At 41.0% G+C, this 16,271-nt stretch overlaps 1 protein-coding gene across 1 annotated transcript in view; it reads right to left on the bottom strand.

Moving 5' to 3' along the window:
* The window catches only part of LOC311518856 (uncharacterized protein), a 102,759-nt gene that overhangs the window by 62,849 nt on the left and 23,639 nt on the right, over positions 1-16,271 (bottom strand). Inside the window, exons 12-15 of the mRNA XM_084624924.1 lie at positions 15,186-15,355; positions 7,004-7,115; positions 3,632-3,681; positions 2,283-2,459 (exon numbers count right to left, since the gene is read on the bottom strand). Of these exons, the coding sequence (XP_084481050.1) occupies positions 2,283-2,459; positions 3,632-3,681; positions 7,004-7,115; positions 15,186-15,355 (509 nt within the window). The remainder of the gene's footprint in view (positions 1-2,282; positions 2,460-3,631; positions 3,682-7,003; positions 7,116-15,185; positions 15,356-16,271) is intronic.

Below are 16,271 nucleotides of genomic sequence, written 5' to 3'. Positions count from 1 at the left end.
AGCTACAGACTAGGGACCGAATGGCTAGGCAGCAGTTCTGCGGAAAAGGACCTAGGGGTGACAGTGGACGAGAAGCTGGATATGAGTCAGCAGTGTGCCCTTGTTGCCAAGAAGGCCAATGGCATTTTGGGATGTATAAGTAGGGGCATAGCCAGCAGATCGAGGGACGTGATCGTTCCCCTCTATTCGACATTGGTGAGGCCTCATCTGGAGTACTGTGTCCAGTTTTGGGCCCCACACTTCAAGAAGGATGTGGATAAATTGGAGAGAGTCCAGCGAAGGGCAACAAAAATGATTAGGGGACTGGAACACATGAGTTATGAGGAGAGGCTGAGGGAGCTGGGATTGTTTAGCCTGCAGAAGAGAAGAATGAGGGGGGATTTGATAGCTGCTTTCAACTACCTGAAAGGGGGTTCCAAAGAGGATGGCTCTAGACTGTTCTCAATGGTAGCAGATGACAGAACGAGGAGTAATGGTCTCAAGTTGCAGTGGGGGAGGTTTAGATTGGATATTAGGAAAAACTTTTTCACTAAGAGGGTGGTGAAACACTGGAATGCGTTACCTAGGGAGGTGGTAGAATCTCCTTCCTTAGAGGTTTTTAAGGTCAGGCTTGACAAAGCCCTGGCTGGGATGATTTAACTGGGAATTGGTCCTGCTTCGAGCAGGGGGTTGGACTAGATGACCTTCTGGGGTCCCTTCCAACCCTGATATTCTATGATTCTAACTGTAACTAATTGACAGTAGACAAGGTGGTCCTAAGCTGTTTTTTTTTTTCATTTAAATTATACAACTGATAATAAATGACATACAGAAAGTGTGGACAAAAAAAAGCAGGGGGTGGTGTTGGGAAGTGTGATGGGGGCTATAGGGTGAGGGCTGAAGGAAAGAGGGACAGTTTTAAAATTACTCTTTCCCCAGTTTACAGTCCGGCTGAGTTACTTTTAATTGACTTTCTAGCGTGGGAGCGCTTCGCCATTTCAAATGTAGGGAGAACAGCTGCTTGTTGTTTGTTAATAGCAAGCTAATTAAAACTGTCTTCTAGCATGCCCCAAACTAATGCTGAAAGGGCAGTCAGGCTTCTGAGCTAGGTGGTGGGTGAAAAGGGGTCCAAGTAGTCCACAGAACCTTAAATAAAGGATTGATTCCCTCCACCCCCGCCCCCTCACTCTCTCTCTTTTCACCACAAGCTACATTTCATAGTTGAAAGAGATGTTGTTTAACAACTCCCCCGCTTCCTCACAAAGTATTTTTAAAGAAATGCAAAACTAAAAAACTAAAAGCAATATTGACTCACTTCTTGGATGGTGGAAGCGAGTTGGCCCAATGCATCAGCCAATACCTTATTAACATGCACTCTGTCACGACCTATCGATATAATAGTCCACTGAGGGCTAAATGGCCAAACCATTCAGCAGCAGAACCAATGCTAGACAAGTCTTTCCCTGCAGTGTGATGGATGTTTCCGAACTGTTCTATAGACTCTCCCTCTCTACTAGACATCTCCATTTAACCCTAAGAACAGCAACCGGTCTGTAGTATGAACTGCAGAAGGATAAACACCTCAGTAGAACTGTGCTCATCTGGCAATTGTGTGTTTGATTTAGTCCTTGCTAAGCAGCCAGGCTAAGGGAGTCAACTAGAGTTGTTGATCAGTGATTAACTGATGCTAGTTCTTAATCCCAATGGGTTCAGGGACGGAGCTAGAGCTTGTACTTGTTAACTTGTCACTTGTTAACAGGTTTCACTTAACTCTGAAATAGAATAAGACAACTTTAGCTAAACTGAATTAAAGATTTTATTTCAGACTGGAAATAAGGGTTAAATTTTTATGACAAAACTAATTAACCATTGGAACAATTTACCATGCATCTCCACGACTGATAACTTTAAAATCAAGATCGGATTTTTTCTAAAAGATCTGCTCTAAGAATTATTTTGGGGAAGGTCTACAGCCTGTGCTATACAGGTCAGACTAGACGACCACAATGGTCTCTTCTGGCCTAAGAATCTATGAACGTAGGGTTTACAGTCTGGACAAAAACTAGATTAATTTGATTCTCCCATCCATGCTAGTGGAAGTCTTTGGAGTATTTGAATTCCCAGTATGCAGACTTTCGCAGGCACAACCAATTGTGTGCACAAAATCAGAGGTCAACTGGACACTGGCAGAAAATGTGGCTCAAAGTGCATATGGACTATTATCTACACTGTTCTTTTCTCATCTCTGCTTGCTAATTTGAAACTCTGGCAGCCAGGGACAAATGGTTGAAGACATTACAAACCTGGGATCAGCCTCAAGGTTTTCCTTTGAGTCTCTGTTCCCCTTTTTCTCTTGGGATAGCCCAATCATGAAGTATTTGTCTCTGATGACAGGGAAATCTTCTAGCAGGATTTTCAGACTATTGTAGTATGCAATGATCTGGCCTCTCAGGGCATACTGTGACATACGATGGCTCAATCTAAAAAAAGGTACCAAATATTAGCATATAGCCTTTATATAAAAATTACTGTGCAGTGAGTCATCCATCCAGATAAACTGTACTCTTCCTGGCTCTAATCTCTTTCCACACTGACACATACTTTGGCAACTTCTACTGCAAGGTCATCAGATTTAAAGATAGTAATTCTGCTATGCTGTAACACGCAGTGGCACCATTTGGCAAAGCTGCTTAATATTTTGTACTGCTGTAACACCTTTCACGTGATATTCTCACAGCCCTTTAAAAACATCAATGAATTAATGCTCACGGCAACCCCTGTGAGGTAGGTATTAATACTTAATTCCTCTATGCCTTTTTGTAATATAAGTGACATCATGAGTTTGTGTTGGACACCTAATTTATTAAACCAGTCTATTCAATGCTGTAAATATGTTTTGTTTTTCTCTTCTCATCCAGTCAAATTATATGCAAATTGCCATTGGTGGTTTGTTTTTTGTTTAGTTTTATAGATAAACTGGCATCTTGTTCAAGGATCTAATCCTGCTTCTGTTGAAGTTGATCGCAAAACTCCTATAGTCAGAAATAGAAGTCAGAGTGGGACTTACAGCTGTAAAGAATTATAATACTGTCAAGTCAAAGCAAGTGTAAAAATATCCAACTCAGGTTTGAAACTCTGATTCTTCATGGTCCTCAGTCCCTCCGGTCACCCTAGCACATGGACTGAATTTACAGAATTATTTGTGGACCAAAGCCAGCCACTCCATCACCACTAGGTCATTCTCTGATTTACTGCCAACTACTCTTACCACAACTCTACCCTCATGGTGAAGACACTCCCCTGACCTTTTCTCACCCACAAATTACCTCATCAACCTCTCTTTGCATCCTGGTTCTAGAGGAAGAATGGCCCATTTCCCATTTGTTCCAGCACACTCTCTCCAATGTTACTTGTGCTCCCTCTACCTCCCCCACAATCTCCCATTAACCACCAGAAGCCTTCCTCTCTTTGCTTTATGACTAACTATAAAAAATTGTGAAAAACACATTATAATAATTATATAGTAATCTAATAGAAAAAGATCCTTTTCAAAGTAAAGCCTTGGCCATTCTCACATTTCAGTTGCACAGGATTTAAACAAAAAAAAAACAAAATACAAAAAGAATGAAATGTATATATTTGATGTACTCACTTATGACAGTATTCAGCAATAACTTCTCTTTTGATTTTTTCATCTTCATTCTACAAGATAATATTTTCTTCTTAGTGACATTTCTACAGCATTTGCATACCTTGCATCCAAAAGACCATAAAATATATGTAACAACATTTCCTATGATAGAAATGCTACTTTATTAATGCATTAAATAAGGTTCTGGTTCAAAGGCAACATTACAAAGCAGTCTAATTCCTTTCTTCATAAAAAACTTCGATGAGAATGAACTTGGAAATGATTTTGGCCAGTACAGCAGATCCTGTAAAAATTTATATCAAGCCAATAGTCAAATTCAACAAAATTATTAGAATAGTTTTTATTCAGGACATACGATATTAAACATAATTTAATGACACATTGAGATATTTCCAAAAAGTATTCAACTTATAGTTCCCCCACAAATATTCAGTCAGCTTATTGACCTGGTTCCATAGTTTGTGAATATACTAAACTGAATTATGTATTTTGATGAATTTGTTTGATCAAATATTTGATGGGGCTTCAACTGCCACCCCATGTCTGTTCAGGACCATGCCTAACCTGTAATGCATTTAGGAGAAGACTTGAGTCACCAGCAAATTCAAGACAGGATCCAAGTATCTCAGTTTCTAGATACTGGATAAGGATGACTTTCCAGACATATAAAAAATCTGGGTCCAATTTAGAAAGCTCATGGTAAAGACATGTAATCTGATGAGGTTCAACAAGGACAAGTGCAGAGTCCTGCATTTAGGACAGAAGAATCCCACACACTGCTACAGGCTGGGGACCGCCTGGCTAAGCGGCAGATCTGCAGAAAAGGACCTGGGGATTACAGTGGACGAGAAACCGGATATAAGTCAGTGTGCCCTTGTTGCCAAGAAGGCTAACAGCATTTTGGGCTGCATTAGTAGGAGCACTGCCAGCAGATTGAGGGAAGTGATTATTCCCCTCTATTTGGCACTAGTGAGGCCACATCTGGAGTACTGCATCCAGTTTTGGGCCCCTCACTACAGAAAGGATGTGGAAAATTGGAGAGAGTCCAGCAGAGGGCAATGAAAATGATTACGGGGCTGGGGCACATGACTTATGAGGAGAGGCTGAGAGAACTGGGCTTATTTAGTCTGCAGCAGAGTGAGGTGGGATTTGATAGCAGCCTTCAACTACCTGAAGGGGGTTCCAAAGAGGATGGAGCTAGGCTGTTCTCAGTGGCAGCAGATGACAGAACAAGGAGCAATGGTCTCAAGTTGCAGTGCGGGAGGTGTAGATTGGATATTAGGAAAAACTATTTCACTAGGAGGGTGGTGAAGCACTGGAATGGGTTACCTAGGGAGGTGGTAGAATCTTGATCTTTAGAGGTTTTTAAGGCCTGGCTTGACAAAGCCCTGGCTGGGATGATTTAGTTGGGGTTGGACTAGATGACCTCCTGAGGTCTCTTCCAACTCTAATCTTCTATGATTCTTTGACACAAAGTCTATTTTTCTTCCTCTAAAAATTAAACACAAATTGATAAAAATGAAAGTAACATAACAAGAGAGACTTGATAAAAAGTCTGCCTAGTCTAGTATTTTGTCTCATCTGTAACTAAAGCCAATGTTGGATGCTTCACCAGAATAACATGTAACTGAAATCCTGTATTATGGATGAAAATTTCTTCACAATCCCAGCTGGCGATATTCAAGCGTGACCCCAATTAGCCTTTTTAATTTAACCTAGTAATAACAAATCGCAATCTGCGGTTGTTTTTAATCTAAGTATCTATAGTCAGATGTTCAGCTGTGGCGGAAAAGTACCCAGAACAACTGAGGATTGTGGGAGGTTCAAGAGGCAGCCTTTAAACTCCACTGATCCTGGGACTACAGAATTGTAAAACTGAGATTAGATGAACTATTCATGAAACAAACTAAACTCATGTCAAGTTCAGTTTCCTTCTCTGCTAGAATTCTTCTTATTATTTTAACATATAGATTCTTTATTTTTGTTCTTTGTAATATATTTTAAAGCACTCTCGCTTAGATACTTCTAGAACCCCATCACTGTAGTATCTGAGCACCTCAAAATCATTAATGTATTTGTACTCAACACCACAGTGAGTGTTCAAAGTCTATCATCCCCCTGTTACAGATGGGAAACTGAGGCACAAAGAGACTAAATGACTTGCCCAAGATCACAGAAAAGGTCTGTGGAAGAGCAGGGAATTGAACCTAGGTCTCCTGAGTCCCAGGCTGGTGCACTAACTGTCATAGTTCTGGACAACTGCACCTGTATTTTCCCTATATGGTCCTGCAAGGACACTCACTCTAGACTTCAGGCTCCCCTGCCCATCACCTCTTTTGAGTGGAGACACGCGTCTCTCACCCTTCTGACTGGGATATTTCCAGGCTGCACTGTCCTTTGACTAAGCAGGCCTGTTTCCTTTCTCTTCAGAGGCTAACATCAGAGTGATTGCCAACAGTTATGTTACACACAGCACTTCCTATGTAAGTCTGTTTTATTCTTACGGTAAAAGCACTACAGAGAAAACATACTAAACAACAATAAAAGAACATATGCACATGCTAATAAGATTACCAGAGTTCACCCCAGCACTAACATGGGCTTTAACAGGAGCAGTCCATCAACATCCCACTCAAGGGGTTTCCTTGTGATTTCAAGTTAATCACAGCTTCAGATCAGACAGGCACACAGTCTTATGGGGTCTCAGTAGGGCCAGTTCTTCCAACCCTTTCTTAAGGGAATCCTGTCCATTTGCTGGATCAGGACAAAGACCCAGAACCTCTTTAAAATCAGGCTTTTAATCTAAAAATCCTTTTTTTGTCTGGTGGTCCATGGAGACTCCAGTTGTGGGGAGGGATAGCTCAGTGGTTTGAGCTTTGGCCTGCTAAACCCAGGGTTGTGAGTTCAATCCTTGAGGGGGCCATTTAGGGATATGGGGCAAAAATTGGGGATTGGTCCTGCTTTGAGCAGGGGGTTGGACTAGATGACCTCCTGAGGTCCCTTCCAACTCTGATATTCTATGATTCTATGAACTGGTGTATGCCAGCCTCTACAAAGGGTGGCTTCAAAAGGCTGATAACTGGAGGAATTACATTAGCATCCCCCTCTTCCTCGAGGAGTTGCATACAATTCCACAACACCACACACAGACTCTAAAAGGTATTAAACTTAACAAAGTTTATCTTAATTCCACAAGATTTGTCCAGGATATTGCCAGTCTGTCACTTTAACCTCCTCTCCTTAAAAGTAATGGCAGGTTGAGAATTAGGCTGGTGCCTTTTTACAAAACAATGCTATCAAAAATCTTAATATAGTGCTGAAGGTCATCAAAATCTCTCTCTTTCTCAAATAATAATTCTTTGGCACACTTACAGGGTTTTGCATTCTGCTGCCCACGATTTCTTTCTTATGAATGAACGTGTTCAGCATCATGTCCCATGGCCCCAGTTTCTCCAACTGAATGGATACAAAAGCTTCTGGAGGCCTGAATGGTAAATGAAAATACTGTATCTGTGCTGCAACTGGGAATGGGAAGATTAAGCCATCAGAAGCAAAGCAAATAGAGCCAATCTGAGCCTCTCAGCTATTGCTTTAGGTTAAAACACAATGCCCCAAAATAGTTAATTTAATAATAAATTCTTTGCACATAGATAACAGAGTATAGTAGCTGAAAGAGACAAAACCCAAGTACAGACTCGCAATACACATCTTTGGTTTCATTGCAAGTGAAATATATGGAAATAGAAACAAAATATTTAAAAATATTGAACCATGGGGTTAGAAGGGACCGCAAGGATCATCTAATCTAGTCTAATCTCCTGCCAAAATGCAGCATTTGTCTCCTCCCCACATTAACAGGATACCTGTGACAGACTGGGAGTATGTTTGAGTGAATTGGGAATTACATGTTGTTTTGTGAATTCCATTTTGTTTATAACCGTCACTTTCCACTGTAACTTTCATCTCCAAGAGGTCTAACCATGACACAGGCAGCAAAAGCCATCAACTCTGATGATCTCTTAACACCCATCCATAAGAGCAATGAACACTACACAGAAGGTTGCCTGGGGAGAGGGTGGGTCTGCAGTTCCTCAGCCTAGACTACACAGGGAAAAAGGGGAGAGAGACTATATTAAAAGGGGGCTGCTTTTCTGAGCTGGGGACCCAAACCACCAGCACAGGCAAGAAGTCCAGGCCAAAAGGGCATGATGGGATGGCCTAAGGACCTAAGGACACTGACCAAACCTCAGACCCACAGTGAGATCAGACTTGGCAGGGGACTGCATTCAGGACTATGTTATCTTCCGAAGATCTGTAACTCTCTAGTGCTATGCTTGTATTCCTGTGCTATGCTGTATTCCTTGCTTTAATTCCACATTGTCTTTGAAGGGTTTAACTTGAAACCAGAGCTCCCCAGCCAGGTGATCTTGGAAGGGCAGAATGAGTCTAAGCATCTGGGGGCTCAGGAGGGCCATGCCAGTTGTTCTGTGATTTAAGACAGCTGAACTGCAGGGTCCCACTGCCCAAGGAGGATGTCAGACATGAGGTCTGCACATGGGAGTCTGCCTGAGAGACCCAGAGCTAAGGACAGTTACCAGTCACTAACCAGACTCAGGGGGCTTAGAAGCACTTGGGCCCCAGCATTTAAATGTATTAATATCCATCGAGAGACAGGGACTGGGCCAGGATGTAACAATACCTTTTAATGGTCCAGTGTCCGTCTAAAGGGTGCCCTGTAGAATACGAAGTTGTTGGTGCAGCCACCAGTGACTGTTTTTCTATTTCATTTCCAGATTTTGAATTTCTTCCACTTGCTGAGCTGCTCTGACTCTTCAAACTTAAATTTGCTTCCTAAAATATTAAGAATACCAGTCTGTACTTATTCTAGTGGGAACACTGCCTGTTAAACCAATACAGATTTGTAGTTCCATGAGGCTGCTGTACTCTTATGGTATAATAATTCACCTGGCACACTGAAAGCTGAATAAAAAAGTTCTCGGTGAGCATAAGAATAATGAAACCGTGGAGACAAGGAAAGTTAGAGGCAATACACAATTTATAATCAGACAACATTCTCCACACTTCATCAACAACGAAGAAAATGGGGATGCTGGGGTTGTTGGCTTCACCAGAAGAGTGATCCAAAAACTATATTTAAAATATACTGGAAAAAAAAAAACCAAGGTGAAAGTTCAATCTAGTAGTTTACGTTTAACACAGTACTCTACTGTATTTGCTTTTCCCCCCTCTGTCTCTGCTGCTGCCTGATTGTGTAATTCTGGTTCCAAATGAGGTGTGTGGTTGACCTGTCAGTTTGTAACTCTGTGTTTGTAACTCTGAGGTTCTACTGTATTGACTTGTGGAATAGAGCTAGGAGACGTCCTAAGAAGCACTCTGTTTGTGAAGGATAATACTCAGTTCCTCAGAGGAAAGACTTGCAGTCTTTAAGATTCTTCTAGATGAAGTGATGGCAAGTAGGACGCATGTTTTAAGAAACAGTAAGAAAGTGCCACTGGAAAGGGCCTGAACAGTACAGAGAAAAGGGTACCAAGGACAAGAATCACAAGAATGGTTAAAACATCTAACCATTTTACCTGTTCTTTGAAATCTGATGACATGGGGCTGATAGGCCAAGGATGTTCCAAATTTTAGATTTAGAACACTTTGTAGATTGGAAATTTGTCCTTCAGGAGTTAAAGCAGAATCAAAGGATATATGCGACCTCTGGATATATATATATTTTTTAAATCAACATCCTTAGAAATTAACCTGTAGAAATATCTCATCTAGTACCCACGGTCAAACTGAGTTGTGAATTCCTTTCAAGATGAGGCCCAACAGAGAGATAATCTCCTTAGGATATCCAAAAGTTTGCTTGGAAGCTGAGAAGCAAATTTTGCACATTAGGTGCAGGGAGTTGTTGATGTACTATAGAACACTGCAAGAACAGTCCTACTTTCTGCATAAGAAGGGGAGGGACAACAGACACTTATATTCAGTCCAAAACCAAGAGGCACCTTTGCCAATATGGTATTAGAATTCCTGTTGCTTTTCCCTTTTTATTTAGAATTGTTTTGTGTATTAGAGGAATGAGGGGAGAGAATGCATACAAGAAAGACTGGCCAGCTTGACAGGGTTGCTATATTGGGTTGCTCTCCTTCCATAAGCACTGATCTGCCTTGGAATACTGTAAACTTGCAAATGTCTCTACTCAGGAACAACCTACCTGTGTTGCTATTAAAAGATAGATTTGTTGAGTGGAGAACCAATTCGGCCTGCTTTACTGACTGTCATTTGGGCCAATCTGCTTTAAAGTTGCTCAAGCGTTTGAAACATTGAGACAAAGGCTAGATGAGATTTTGTACTGCAAAAGATTATCGGAGTTTCTGGTTACTCCTTGGTGACTGATGTAGGATACTGTCAAGATTCCTTCCCCACTCTGAACTCTAGGGTACAGATGTGGGGACCTGCATGAAAACCTCCTAAGCTTACTTTTACCAGCTTAGGTTAAAACTTCCCCAATGTACAAACTATTTTACCTTTGCCCTTGGACTTCCACTGCCACCACCAAACGTTTATCTGGGTTTATTTTTATTAGGAAAGCGTTGTTTGGAAACGTCTTTCCCCCCAAAATCCTCCCAACCCTTGTACCCCACTTCCTGGGGAAGGTTTGATAAAAATTCTCACCAATTTGCATAGGTGACCACAGACCCAAACCCTTGGATCTTAAGAACAATGAAAAAGCATTCAGTTTCTGAAAAGAAAGATTTTAATAGAAGTAAAAAGTAAAAAAGAATCACCTCTGTAAAATCAGGATGGTAAATACCTTACAGGGTAATTAGATTCAAAACATAGAGAATCCCTCTGGGCAAAACCTTAAATTACAAAAAGACACACAGACAGGAATATCCATTCTATTCAGCACAGCTTAATTTCTCAGCCATTTAAAGAAATCATAATCTAACGCATATCTAGCTAGATTACTTACTAAGTTCTAAGACTCCATTCCTGTTCTGTCCCCGGCAAAAGCATCACACAGACAGACTCTTTGTTTTTCCCTCCCCCCAGCTTTTGAAAGTATCTTGTCTCCTCATTGGTCATTTTGGTCAGGTGCCAGCGAGGTTATCCTAGCTTCTTAACCCTTTACAGGTGAGAGGAATTTTCCGCTGTCCAGGAGGGATTTTAAAAGGGTTTACCCTTCCCTTTATATTTATGACAGATACGTTTGTCATGTTGTTAGAGTATCTCAGGATCTGGAAGCCCAGAAGAGCTAATTTTATTGCTTTCAAGTTCTAAGATATTTATGCCTTCTTTCAACTCTTTTAATCACCCCATCTCTGGCCTCTTTTATGCTGTGTAAAGAAAGCGAGGGCAGCACAAATGATTTCTCCACCACAAGAATAGCAGAGGACAGTCATAAGGCTGCCTCCTAAGGACCAGTGCACAAGCCCTGGCATAGGAAATGTCAGGGTGGGGCTGCAGCACTTAGCTTTGCAGCCTGGAGAAGTTACCATTACTTAAGACACAGGCCTAGGTGATTCTTCAGCCCCAGAACAACCTAGGATTGGGAGGGCACACAGGTGGCTTAAAGCTACTTGTGCCCTACCATTCCCCCTAAGCTATGAGTTCTGTACAGAGCTACTTAGAGTCCTGGCATAGAATCTCACCCCAAGTGCTTTGCACCAACATGAGTTAACCCATCAGCTCCCAAAGCTAGAAGGCTCACTCTTGTTCTAACTACCATCTTCTCTGGAGCTGACACAGAGGACAACCATTCATCAAGCCTGGACCTCTGGAATCACTACCAAAGAGATAATTTATGGGATATGCTTTCTTGATCATACCTGAACTTCAGTCTGGAAATTCAGATGTACTGCTTATGTTCCAGAATTTTGAGCTAATACATGATACAATATGACCAGATGGAGCCTGCTGGATGGTTTCCTGTCTTTCTGTATATTGCCTATGGAGGGCAAATCTTCCTCTAACAGGAATGGAATGCTTGCACTTGATGCATCTCAGTCTTGACTAAAAGATGAAAGAACTGGCTATAGAAAAGGTTTCTTTTCAGATCAGTATGAAATCAGAATCCTGTAGAACTACTGGTGCCTTCAGAATACAGGCTGCTGCTTCCTTGAATGACAAAGCCCAGATCGACATGTCACAGAGGAAAGGGTAAAATGTGTGCCCTGGACCCATGGATTGGCCACTGTGATTACTCAGAACATTTGTAAGAACCATGGGAGAATATGACTGAGGAGGTTCTTGGACTGGTAGTGAGTACGGCCATGTGTGACCCTGAGGAAATAATAATGACATTGCCAAATTGGTATGGTGCATGTCAATAAGAAGTCTCCGGAGGCCATGAAATCTCCTGGAGAAAATGCAGTGATTATGGAGGAAAGGATTGCTCTTTGTTTATAATGAAGAAAGTGGAGACTAGCCCCAAGAATTGCTCTGCGTCTGGAACAGACTGCATGGCACCTAAGTTGAAGAGATGATATCTTTCGAAGAATCAAATGTTTTATAGGAATCCTAAAAATTGAAGATTGGATGAAAATCTCTCTGAGCTTGGAACAAGATCAGTTTCTTTCCTTCCTCTTTTGTTGGTGGGAATTAAAGAAATAGCCCAGAAGCTTGTACCAGAGGAGGAATAATGAAAGGAATAGGAGAAGTTAAATTGCTACTGGCATGGAAAACACATGTTTAAAAACAAGGAAAATAGGAGCTCTAATACTGACATGATCATTCTGACTGCTGCAGGCAGAACTTACTGTGGGCCGACAGGCAGACACAACCCAACATTTCTTTAGAAGTGCTTGGGCTGCCCTGGGCTGCTAGAGAGAGAGAACACATGCCCCCCTCAGTAAGGATTAATGGGGGCATTTTACAGAATGCTACAACCATTCTGACAAAATGTGGCAACAAAGCATAACTAGAACCACTGATGTAAACCCAAGATAATACTGGTGGGGTAACAGTGAAGCATTTGGGACACTTTAATAAAACTAGAGTCCACAGCACTTGGGGACTCTTAAAAGAAGCAAGGATCACAAGAGGATACAAATATTTATTGTAAAATGATATCTGGCCACCATTATTCTTATGTGTAAACTGAGAGAGACTGGGGGCCACATCAACATCAGTCACCACTGTGATAAAGGTACTGACTCTGGATAAAAATCTTTAGCCTATGAATGATGACAATATAAAAAGTTCAGACTTATGGTCACATGTACTGAGGAAAGATGTATGGAAATTCACCACAGTGATTGACTCTGTTTGAGTATTGCAAACATTGATTATGAAAGAACGTTCTTAAACAACTATAAAGCCAAATCCACCTGAGGGCTCATACTTCTTCTAAGACTTTGACAACCTACTAGGGGTTTCCAACTTACCCTCTTTACCTTTGTGCTGATATATGTAATTTAGACATGCTTTTTCTTTACTTCTTGGTCTTGAATAATTGATGCATGACCTGCCCAAGCCTTCTGCTGCTGCTCTGCTAGTTCTATTAATTGTTCAGGTTTATATTTAGACAGATAATATTTACTGACTGTAAATGAGTAAAATCTAGTCCAGAAACAGATGCAGTAGTAATTGAATGATTTATTGCTGAGAGGAGACGTCTGTAAACTAAATGCATAGTCACCGCCTTTCTAAAGAAAAAAGTCATAACAATTTTAGACAGTAAAATTGTTCTAAGTGTTTGGAAGACCAGTCCATATTAATAGGGGGAAGCAAGTTCTTTCCAAAGTAAAGAATATTCCCAATAGTTGGTTGAGAGTCATGGCAGCAGCAACTTGTATTGCATTGCAGGAGAATGATTTGGGAATGACTTCAGGATTAGAGAATTCTCTCTCTCTGGACCGCTCTTTCTCAAAGGATTTTGATATTTCAAAATGTGGTTTCACTGATTTTCACTCTGTGAAAGGGGAGGAGCCCCAATTTTAGGGCAGTCCAGCTGGTGGGCTGCAAAGGAGCTGCAAGCCCAGGAACCCCAGGCTCTGACAGAAACCTGCCTGCGTTCCATTAGAACTATGGCATCTCTGCAAAAGGTTCAGATTTTGCAGTATCAGCTGTTCTATCAGAATTCTCTGGACCAGCTCTGTTCAGGATACCAAATCTCTTGGGTTAATAGTGCTCAGGTATGAGATGGGGAATAATGGGTCTAAATCAGGTGTGCAAGTTACATATTGGTAAGCAAGCCTACTCTGGTATAACTTGTATGCTTCAGGGGCTAGGAAGTATAAGTTTACATCAACAAAGACTCCCTTACATTCACCTCTGTTGTGGGGGAAAGATGAGTGTGTGGGAAAACCTGCTCCTAGAACACACTGCTGGCTGCCATTCAGAAGCACTGACATATACCAGCCATAGGGACATGCAAACTGCTGAAGCACGAGGCAACCCCTTTTCCCATGGCGCCCCAACAGCAGCCAAAGTGCTAGGGCTGAAAGCGGTGACAAGTGAAGTATGTTTTTCCTTTTCTTTTTAACAGAGAAAGAAAGTGAGTGATGAGAGTCTCATGGGAAAAGGGGTGAGCATCAGGTGCCTCCTAATGGGAAGATATCAGGAGGCAGACGTGGAAAAAATGTGACACCATTTTTTCCACATGTAGTATATAGTAAAAGTATATAACATGGGCTTTGCTCAGCATACTGGCTGCAAAAGAAGTAAGTGGGAGTTACTAAAAGAGGGTGCACTGGGGGAACGGGGGGGAACCATCAGCCCCAGAATAAAAGGGTGGACAACAGCTCTCACAAACTATATGCGGGGAGGAAAACAAATAAAGGGAACATTCATAGAGTTTCTTTCATCCTGAAGTAGCTCTATGTATGTTAAAAGTTTTAAAATTATATACAGGGATCACTTAACCCAATCACTGAAATGTAGCCATCTCTGGGTGAAACACAACAGTTGTGTAACAGCATACAGGAATACCATGCAACAGTTTGAGACATGATGGGAAAACAGCTACTGGATACTGTACTTTAAATGCAGAATTAAAACATTGTCAAGCAAGGGATGCAGAACAATGATGACTGTGTAACCTTGGGATGGTTTATGAACCTGTTTAACTTTAGACAATTATGGTTATCTTCCCATTCAAGATGGTGTTACAACTGTGCTGCCATTTGCAGAAGGCAAGATTACAGAGAGGTGACACGAGTTGCTGGTGCTGTTACATGATGGAAATATCCCCTTCTTAGAAGATCATAGACGTCAAGGACCGAAGAGACCACTAAGATCCTCTGGCCTGACTTCCTGCACAAGACAGGCCATAGGATTTCATCCAGTGATTCCTGCATCCAATTTACTCCATGCTCCTCAGATTCTTTTCTATGGTATTTTTCAGCTGTACGTGGTCACCTGGATCAACTAATATGCATTAAATGAATCACTGATGTGAAACCTTCTTATTTTCAGGTAATATGTTTGCAAAGAATTGCTAGAGTCATTTTGTATTTTTACTGTTAAGTAAAACAAAATTAATATCTAACTGAGCACCAACAGCACTTGCACCTGACGTTAGCTCCCAAAACTTTACCCAATGGGGTTAGGGAACAAAATGCTGCTGACCTTCATGTCCATTGTACTTGTAGGCCTGATCATGTGACAAAATGAGGCTTGCTGAACAGCAACAATAAGAGCATTTTTTTGAGTGACTTGACAGGCAAGGGTGATCTGCATGTTCTCCACTCCAAACTGGGACAAGAGCTAAAGGGTGAAAACATAAAAGTGTTAGCAATTTCCCCCATAACATAAAGGCAAGTTATATACACTAATTTTTCCTTGCATTAACTAATCTCCAGAAGTGGCATTAATCATTCTGCTATTGGTACATATTCATTTGAACATGGCTAAATGCTCAAGTCACTTCACTTCAGCTGCATTCATAAATTTGTATTCCCCAAGGAACTTAAACCAAAGATCTATACAAAGGGCTACGAGAGAGGGATGCCATCAGACTACAGGAGGGGTTCATATAAAGTAAGGTTAGGATGTTGATTATTTTCATGTTGGTGTTTGCAATGGGTTTTTAATTATATATTAATTATTGGTAAAGAACGTGGGTCATGGATGGGGAAATTGTGGAAAGAAATAAGTTTTGAAGGACTGGGAAAGTTCTGTGTCATGACACTCTGCACCATACAATTTTGTTTCTACTTTTTGAACAGTACCATTGTTTTAATGCAATGGTGCAAAAAGTGAAAGATTAACAGTGAAGAATCTGTTAATTTGAAATAGTGTAGGAAATGAGAGATTCTTTTTCTTTTCACCCTGAAAAAAATCCCTTTTCTGCATTCTTTAAAAAATAAAAATGTATATATATATGACCAAATCCTGATTCATTTATTTTTTTATTCATCGGTCCTTATACTTTGGCAAAACTCCCATTGACTTCAATGAGAATTGTGTCTCACTAAAGACATTAAGATTTGGCCTTCAGTTATCATACAGAGGATTTGACTGATATTATCAAGGGACAGTTCTGAAAAGTGAACAAAATTACACTGTTACATACAGAAAGACACAAAATAATAAAAACTTGGTAAGAGAAATGTACATCACCTAACACAATGAAGCCAAAGCTAATTGAGGCCTTTAAGTGCTACTGCAATATAATTGTTAA

This window comes from Lepidochelys olivacea (genome assembly GCF_965140295.1).
Source record: "Lepidochelys olivacea isolate rLepOli2 genome assembly, chromosome: 3".
NCBI lineage: Eukaryota > Metazoa > Chordata > Testudines > Cheloniidae > Lepidochelys > Lepidochelys olivacea.
The sequence above is the reverse complement of the archived record's forward strand: the minus strand, read 5'-3'. Positions and strand labels throughout refer to the sequence as shown.